The sequence below is a fragment of the Quercus suber genome, unplaced genomic scaffold, assembly GCF_002906115.3.
Source record: "Quercus suber isolate HL8 unplaced genomic scaffold, Cork oak 2.0 scaffold_148, whole genome shotgun sequence".
Lineage (NCBI taxonomy): Eukaryota > Viridiplantae > Streptophyta > Magnoliopsida > Fagales > Fagaceae > Quercus > Quercus suber.
Window position 1 is genome coordinate 1,078,763 of NW_027069609.1, and position 9,298 is coordinate 1,088,060.

At 40.0% G+C, this 9,298-nt stretch overlaps 1 protein-coding gene and 1 long non-coding RNA gene across 2 annotated transcripts; one reads left to right on the forward strand and one right to left on the reverse strand.

Moving 5' to 3' along the window:
* The first annotated feature begins 5,432 nt into the window (after positions 1-5,432).
* Positions 5,433-7,389, forward strand: LOC136069024 (uncharacterized). The gene is made up of 3 exons (XR_010630310.1): positions 5,433-5,779; positions 5,903-5,978; positions 6,083-7,389. It is a non-coding gene; the product is annotated as an uncharacterized LOC136069024 (long non-coding RNA).
* A 226-nt stretch (positions 7,390-7,615) lies between these two features.
* On the reverse strand, positions 7,616-9,010 carry LOC112013192 (uncharacterized). The gene is made up of 2 exons (XM_024045580.2): positions 8,691-9,010; positions 7,616-8,261 (listed from the first exon to the last, which is right to left on the reverse strand). Exons 1-2 carry the CDS (start codon positions 8,957-8,959, stop codon positions 7,829-7,831), a joined length of 702 nt encoding a protein of 233 aa, XP_023901348.1. The 5' UTR covers positions 8,960-9,010; the 3' UTR covers positions 7,616-7,828.
* Between the last annotated feature and the right edge of the window lie 288 nt (positions 9,011-9,298).

Here is a 9,298-nt window from a genome sequence, read left to right on the forward strand (position 1 = left end):
AAAAAAAAAAAAAAAAAGAAGGTGCAAGAAGAAATATACCTCCGATTCAGGTTCCTCGAGCAAAATGGGATGGTCAGCTGATGTATCATCTTTGTGCTTAGACTGCAAAAAGAAAAAAAAGGATAAGAGAAAGAGTCAAAGAAAGGAGTTAGCAAGCATGTCAAGATTCAGGAAAAGTAAAAAAAAAAGTATATGCAAGTGTACTTGAAAGACAAAGCAAAGGAAAAGTTTTTTTTTAGTGACGTACTCTTCGCTGAACGGCAGGTGTAGGATGGGGAGTTGTCTTTCTCTTACTGCCTCGTGTTCTGCTGGCAGGAGTAGCACCTATAGGAGGCTAAGGAGTGGCAGACTTGGGCTTGCTGGCAGACTTAAGCTTGGCAGGAACTTTCTTGGCTGGTGCGGGAATGTTTACTACTTTAACTTTCCTTTCCCAACCTGGGGGGTAATCACATGTATGCTAATATCATCATTTCTTCTCCTCATCCCAATCAAAGATGGCGGACTGGCTCTATTTCCTGGCATAGGCCAACACAGACCTAGAAGGAAGGAGCAACCGAGGATTGGGAGAGACAACCATGCTAAGTCCTTCAGGAGGAATAAGAGAGAAACCACGACTGCCAGCCAACTCTTGCTCAAAGGAGGTCATTACAGCTTGCCAATAATCGTGCATAGCAGGAGTGCAAAGGCCCTCCCTCAGAGAACTAGGAACTGTAACTGCACTGAAGCGCTGTCTCAAAAACTCAAAAGCAGTGTGCCGCAGAAAAGGCCTAACTGAAATAGGAGACTCTGCAAGGAAAGAGAGGTCATCAGGAATATCCTGATCCAACCCAAATTGTTTCCTTACTCGGTTGGCAGGATAATGGACGAACCTGACATCTTCATCTGCTAAATAAGGCAACCATCTGGTATTAGTGGCTGCCAAATAGGTGATACCAATCTTATCAAAACTGGCTAGTGGAGGTGGTAGTACCAACAATATCAATAAACGAACCCATCGCAAAATCAACGCAAGTATAACCAGAACTCAAATGTCTATAAGCTCCCCAGGAAAAACTAATAACTTCATCAAAGGACTCAACAATAGAATAATCGATGGGCTTCAAACCGGACCAACGAAAAGCCAAAGGAAAATCAGACTCGAATTTGCCGCAGAAGTCAATAATTACCTGCGGACAAGATTGGTACTTCTCTTTAACAAATCTGACAGGCCTTCACTTTGCCAAATACTGGGCACAATGCTCTAATAATAACTGCTGCAGGATGGTGCTGTGTACAGAGGAAGTGATTATGTGGCAGGAGCCAGCCTGGCTCTCATCACTCCACAGGATATCCAGTTGAACATATAGATGCCCCAAAAACATGGGGGCCAGCGGTAGACTCACTCCGGCAGATATTTTTATGGCCAAACAAAAATACAGAGGCTTTATGGCGGAATGGGGATGGGACCCAAAGACAAACTTACAAAGTCAAAAAGCAATAAAAGCAGCACAGCAGGCAACAGCAGAAAACTTGGAAGAAGAACTAACCTAGTAAGATAACTTAGCATTTCTAACCATCCTTTTCTTCAACTCCACTTCAATGGCTTCTTCTTTCGGGGAAAGCTCAATGGTGGCAGGATCAACATCACCAAGAATCAGTAAAAGTAACTGATTAGCCACATCCTCAAGAGTAACTGTGAGTTCACCGCAAGAAAATAGGAATGTGTGAGTGGTGGCACACCACCAGCGAACCAAATGACGAAGGTTGTAAAGGTATCGGAAATTGGAAAGACTTTGAGATAGGACGATAGCCTTTAGAACACCGGCCCTCTAAAGCAAACCCATGGAACCTGTGTCAGATAACTCACTGTCAACCCACTCCTTCCAACCCGAGGCAGTGCCTGACCCAAACTTGAAATGGATGGGTACAGGAAGGGCGACACCTTGACGAACGACCAAATCGAAGATGGAGGAAGACACCGGAGCCCAAGAAACATCAGGGTTTCGCCGGCAAAGAGCGAGCCACATGCGGCCCGGCGGTGGCGACACATAATCTCCAGGAGCCTTGGGGAAGTAGGGACTAATATTATACCAAGGATCAATCAAAGGGGCGCACTCACTATTTGGGTCACGCCGTGCCTCCTCCTCATCGGAATGGTCCGAATTGGAGTGCACGGCCTCTTCTTCTACTTCTTGTTCTACCAGAGGATCCAAAATGACTCCTTTCCCTTTACGGTAGGAAAAGGCTTAAGTTTTCATTGGTGCCATGGCGTGAGAACTTGATCGGAGTAAAAGGGGAATGAGTGTTCGAAAAGAAGAAAACGGTGAAGGAAGGAAAATAGGTAGGATATTTTGGAATAGAAGGAGTTTGTGCCTGCGTTGGGAAGGGACTCTCTTCTTAAATACCTGAGTTATTAATGCCGGTGTGAGGGGAGGCAACTGGTCAGCCATTGAGAGAAGAATGAAATTAACGAGGCAGCGGTTATGTTTTAAAGCAACTGCCATTTTGGGAAATTCGAAGAGTCAGCACTGTTCGCGGTAGGAAAAGAAATATATATGCAGGAAGGAGTCCATAGTTTAAAAAAAAAAAAAAAAAAAAAAAAAAAAAAAAAAAAGCACGCGAAGGAAAAGAAAGAAGGAGAGTGAAAAAGACAAGAAGGTCCTTCATTCACATATGAACCGCAAAAACGCTCCATATGTTCAAGGAGCTAAATGTTAAGGGTCATTTTTGTAAAACAGGCCCAACTCAGCAACGCAGGTAGCAAATAGAAGTGGCAAGTATAGAATAAAACCATTAAACCTAAGCAGCAGGAATAATGGATCACAGGCCCATAACAAAAACAAATGGGTTTTGAGGAAGTAAATGGGCCCAAAAGGTTCGAAAAGAGAGAAATAGCACCCATGGGCAGTATATGGTATAGAAAAGTGAGAATGGGCCGCGACAGGCCCAAGGTAATGTAAACAAAGAAAGTAGGGGTTGATGGCAAGCCTATGAACCCCAAGGATGAGAATAAGGAAATTGGGCCGGGGAAGCCCAATCAAGTTAGTAAAAGTCCATGGGAATGCAGAGTTAGTGAGTGGGCCGAGGAAGTCCAAAGGAAGTAAATGGGCCATAGGCCCAACGGAAAACGAAAGGGACACTGGAGCCCATAAGCAAGAACACCAGTGGTCATATTAAGCAACTGGGGGAAATAATGGAATGGAAGGCCTGAAAAAAAGCCCAACAAGAGCAAATCGCTGCAGCAGGAAATGCCAAGTAATATGGTAGGAAGCCAGGATAATTAAGAAGTGAGCTGAAAGAAATAAGAAGCCCAGTACCAAGTAAAGCCCAGTCTTTAGAGGGAACAGTGAATTATGCAAACGACCCACGTAAAAGAACAAAGAAGCGCGGCAGACTATGCAAATAAAGCTCCAGATCGCAGCAAACGCATGAGCAACAGGCAGATTTTGAACATACATAACAGGAAGGCACACGCAAGGCCTAGGCACCACCAGTATGTACCCAACCAATATTCGTGGTGGGGCCATGAGTCAGAGGTAAGAGGTAATGGGGGTGTGGTTTGGTGGTGGGGAGAGGGGAACATATTTATTTTGTGGTTCCTGCCCAAGCCCTTTTGGGAGGTACGTCCTGCTAGGATGACAGACCGCCCAAAAGAGGCAACGTTGAGGGGGGAACCGTTGGGTGCATGCCATGGAGAGAGAGAAAAAGCATTTACACCATGGCAGGAGAGGATGCCACAGCGGACTAACAAACAACACAAACCTACCTTTGTTTGGCGAGGGTAAATGGTACACAGATGAGCCTCTGGGTGGTCGGCAAGTACACCCAAACCAAACAAAGGCGGTTAAGGGGGTAAAGTGGTAAAATCCGGTCACGGCAGGCCCTATAAAAGGACCCTTGCCGTGCCCTGTAAAGGGGATCAAAAAACAGAGGTATCATGAAGTAAAAGGAAAACAAAAGAAAAAGAAAAGAAAGAAGAAAAGATAAGAGAGAAAACAGAAAACAAAGAGAAAAAGTGTAATGGGCATGCACCAGTAGGTCGGTTCCCTTCTCTCCCCCTCAAAATCCCACTCTCTTGAAGACGATTAAAACAATAGTGATTCCTTTGGGCACTAATCATTTAGGTCCAATTCCCTCAAAGCCATTAATTCCCACGGCAAAATGTTTTCCTGGGAGATTAGTTTCATTGAGAGGAAGCATTCTTCCTCTTTGGTCTTTGCCATTACGGACTCAAACTTAACTTGATATTATTCCTTTGATTAATTCATATTGTCATTTAATCTTTCACTTCTTTTATAAAGCCATTGTCATTTCTATGATTGTCATAAAAAAATAGAGATTATTTGGTTATTTTCCATCAAGGAAAAACCATTATATCCTGTTTTCTTTTGTTATTATATCTGTCTGTCGTGACTTATTGAAAAACAGCTCTGCCTGCTATAAGTACACTCTTGGCAGACGAGGCCAAGTTTGTGCACAAGCAGGCCCAAAGTGAGTTGCAGTTAGGCCGGTCTCAACTCTCCTACTCAGAATACCTAGGCCCATCACCGCAGGAGGCAGCCCAGCCCAAAGCATAATACAAAAAAGGCCCCTACACTCTCTATTAGAGTAGTTTTACATTTGACATTTCATCTCAACTTCTCTTTAAAAATGGAATTTTAATGTCCTTTTAGTATTTGAAATGAACTAGATCACTTCCCTTTTCTCTCATAACTATTCAGTTCCTCTTTAAATTTAATGCACACAATATTGTTTCTTTAGAAATCAATATCATTTCACCAGATTTGTCTCTCCTTCTCAAAAAATTCAAAACGTTATGCTCTTCTCTTTCTTATTCAATTTTTTGAAGGAAAAAAAAAAAAAAAAATCAAACTATGAGCTTCTTTAAGAATCTTGGGGATTTTCTAGGGGAAGGCTTTGCCAGCCAGCCCTTGAAACTTTGTCTCCAATAGAGCACATCAAGGAGCTTTTGTTTTATCGGTATGTACTCCTTCATATATTCTCTATTTGTTACCACTTCAAAAAATTTTACTGAAAATTTTCCTGCCTAAACTAAATGGAATATGAAATTATGAATAAATAGCACCTCAGAAGGATATTACTATATTCTCTATTTATCTGTTTGAAGATAGGACTAATATAGAAGATTAACGTTTGACCTGTCAAGGTAAAAAAGAAAACAGAACCTTTGTTTGGGCTTTTTAATGCTATAGAATGCCTCCTTGGCAGCTCTAATGTGTCAATGGCGATATAGGACAAATCTTTTTCAATAGCTCTATTTTGTCCCCCTTTTTTTATATGTCGTACCAATTAAGAAAAGATAAATGACTAAGAGCAATCTTTGAAATTCCTAGAGCCAGAGATGTTTGTCACTTGCATGGGTTATCTTATAGTTGATAAAATTGCTATATTTGACATTAACCTTAATCATATTATTATACCTATTTGGGTCATTCATAAATACAAGTGGCTATTGAAATTTCGTCCTCCTTAAAAGTTTCTGGCTTCATAGCCTTGAGAGACTTCAACCCAGCAGAATATATGGGCTGATTTCACCCCTTATGAATTGATTGCATGGAAAAAAGAGGGAATTTCAGGGTCAAACTGTCAAAGTTCTGGAAGAACAACCCCTTTAGAGTTCACCTGAAGTAAATTGTTGAGAAAGCGAAGAAACAACTTGTTAGCACTCCAATATATAGGCCAAAAGAGATTTTTGCATCTTGTTTATGGATTCAGCAGCTCATCAAATTCATCGATATGTTCTTTTTGATTGGATGAAAACATTTGGGATGAGTTATAGGTGAGCTTATTATCTCACACCCTTGAATTTAGAAAGAATGCCTTGAAATTCTGACCAGACTAGCCCAGCCATCCTGCCCTTTGCCTGTTATGAACATGTGTTTTTTGGGTGTTTGTGTATTAGGATGAATTGTGGGGCCCAAAGTGAAGAGTATGCATCAAAGTTTGGCTCCCCAATCTGCCATGAATTCAACTCATTTGTGAGTTTACATTCATCTCTTGAGTTATTTAGGAATCTAAAGTGAGTTTTATTATCCTGTTATTTCTGGCTCTGGATCAGGTTTCTTAACCCTTTATGGGGCAGGTTGCACTGGCCAATTTTGGACATACCAAATTCAAATTGACCCAAACATTGGACATTGATAACTCTAGCTTGGTCTACCCTTGGAGGCTTTGATTTCAAAATTAAAATGATCAGCAACATTCTATTCTTCAGGGTTAACATAATCTTTATATCACCCTCCTCATCAACGGACTGATGTTTATTGGTGTAAATCAGAGAGCAGGCTTGTTTACTCCAGTTTTCTTTCGTGGTTGTATGTTTTCGTTGGTTGAATAGGATAATAGTGATCTTCTACAACTAATTTGGCTTAATTGTTCTTACATGTGAAACTTAATGTATATTTGACAGTTAGGCCCTGTATTGACTACTAACGGTATATGCAGTACCAGTACCTCGGTGAGAGGCGGGCTTGGGGGAATATTTTTCGATGATCTGAATGACCGTGATGAAGAGATGCTTCTTTCCTTACTCTTTCTCAGCAACAACAAATTGGGAATCCCAAAACTGCTATTAGTGTTACTCCCGTTTCGTTTTTCTTATCTGGAGAAGAACAAATTGGGCGTCCTGTTACTCCTGTAAATGCTGCTAAAACCAGGTGTGATATGTTGATCTCTCCATCTCCAATTCCAATCTTGGCTGATCAGTTCCAGTTTTTGGTTCCTTACACACAACTGATGATGCTGCAGTGCTTGAGAATCTTATCATCCCTTGCACCTGCGCAAAGACTCTTCAACTCACTTGATCATTTTGAGAAAAAGGTCATAGAGCAATTGATGAGATGATAAGTGGAGTTGATGAGATGATCTGAACACATAGTAAAGCATGCTTATATCTGTCAGCTAGCTATGAAAGACAGATAATTGAACAGAGAAAGATTGGCTAAGTGGGGATATCAAGGAGATCGGTTATGTATTTCTGTACATGGATAATGTCTTAAGATCACATTTATGTTGGTTTTCCTATTTCCAGAAGAATAAGGCAGTTTTGAATAGATGCCTTACAACCAAACAGATAAGCACCTGAAATAAGGAGTTCAAGTGAAAAATCTGAAAGGCAAAAATCTGCAGAAAATTATCTGCAAGTAAGCATGGGAAGCAGTTTACCATGTGGGAATCGAAAGAAACTTAAGAATTCATTGTGTGAATTGCAAAACTGACTTGAGGATAGTAGTTCAAGATGTGAAGTAACATAAAAAAGAATCTATTCAAAGCTGAGTTTTATGTTCCTTGTGGAGAATTCTCTTCTGTGTGTTTGAATCTTGAATGTATAGAAGCAGTTTGTTGCCTGATAAGGCAGGTCTGCAGCTAGTGCTGCTTGTATTTGAATATTTGTTGCTTCATTGTGTTGTATGAATAAACTTTTTTAATATAAAAAAATGTCTGCATTGGTTTGCTAAAATGTCTTTATGGTCCACGATATAGTAAACTTTACTGTGAATTTCATGAGTTACAACTGCCCTACTGCCATGCAGAATAAATTAGATGCTTGCAACTCGAATCTCATTGTTTTGCATGGAAGAATCCGGGTAACTTGAATGAAAATAGAATTCAGAACTATCATAAAAAGTAAGTTACTTTATTCAATATATCAGACACAACTTGAGTAACTTGTCATCAAGGCATACACAAGATTTATCCTAACAGAAAAGTACAGATATTTAGCATATTGAGTTCCCACATTAAGCTCAACCATTTTTCCTCTACATAAGAGTACATCTCTTGAAATTGATGTAATTAGCAGAGTCTTTCATCTTTTCAGACATTCTCCTTACTCTGTAAAATCATCTTCCATATCAAACAACATCCATATCTCATTCACCCTATCATCAAATTCAAATGGGGAATTGTACTGTGCAACGGTGTAGACTGATGTGTGATCAGCTCCATGGCTTTTCTCAATGGCAGCAGACCAAACCGTGTCAACAAGGCTGGCTTGCAAGGCAGCAGCTTCCACTCCAACATCTGAGTCAACCACAAATCCACTGAATTGTCTCACTGCTGCATACACAGGATTCCACCTTTGGACTTGAAGGCCTTTGGCTGGAGGTGGGTTTGCTTGGTTAACTTTTGGTACATAAAAGCTAACAACAAATGAGGACTCACACAAAGGTCCATCACTAGGCGAGACTTCAGAGAGCACTGGGGCTGTCATCTCTATCTTCTCTTCATAATTGTTCTTTCCTTGAATATAGTCAAATAGCCTGCCAGAAGACAGAAACAAGACTTCAATTTCCTAATCTGGTTTAACAATATGGAGATAATTGAATACAATGAGAGCAATTTAAGGAACAATGGTTCATGGTAAAAGCCTAAACAAAATCTATACTCTCTAGAGCGAGGTTAATGGAAGCCTGTTATGTAAATGTTGATTACCTAATTTTTAAGCTTAAGCCTCCATTCAGAGAATTTTGCAAAGGACAAAGTAATGCAAATTAGACGAGGACAGGTTGAACTAGTGGTGAATCTTTGTAAGAACAGGTTTAAACGGAAACGAATCTTTACCAATTAAAGCTACTATATTTACAATGTCTGGTGCAATTCAATGGAGTCACCTAATGAATAAAGTTATATAGGAAAATGATTCTAGTGCAAGAAGCTAACAGACAAGCTGGAATATAATCAAAACTTACTGTAAGAAGCCAGTTCTGGTAGCTTCAACCAGAGAAATGTCTTGAATGGGAGAGGTTGACGCCCACACCGTGGAGTTATAGCGACGAATTTCATAGTCATTGCCAACATGAATCACATCATAGCTGGGGCACTCTATGCGGCTACATGCCGGTAGTGATGATAACCCTTTGCTTATTTGCTTATTACTAGTCTCTGAACAAAGACCAAAGTGTGAATTTAAGAGGATGCTAAAGAGGATTGAAAGCTTGAACAAGTTGAAAGCAGCCATGGAATTGGAGAGCTTAATTGTGGTCTACAAAAATAAATGCAGATGAAACGAATGGTTGCTTTTAAAGAGAATATGAATGTTTTATAGCCACTTATTTTATACATGTCGACTTGTTAAGATAACATGTAGAAATATATAGAGCATGGTATATCCCATATCGTATCCATTGCATACCACCTTCTAGGAGATTGCAATTGAAACTACAAATCTCTCTGTTTATTTTTACATTAACATTTTCTAAAAAATAGTCATTTTTTTAGAAAAATATCTAATTTTCTTGTATTTGATAACTAACAGTAAAAATAAGCTTAAAAATGTAAATCGTCATTCCAGTGTTCT

Excerpts from the sequence above, each read along its gene's own strand:
- LOC112013192 (XM_024045580.2), bottom strand. The coding sequence starts at position 8,959 with ATGGCTGCTTTCAACTTGTTCAAGCTTTCAATCCTCTTTAGCATCCTC. Across the intron at positions 8,262-8,690 it reads ACCAGAACTGGCTTCTTACA|GCTATTTGACTATATTCAAG; the intron begins GTAAGTTTTGAT and ends GTCTTCTGGCAG.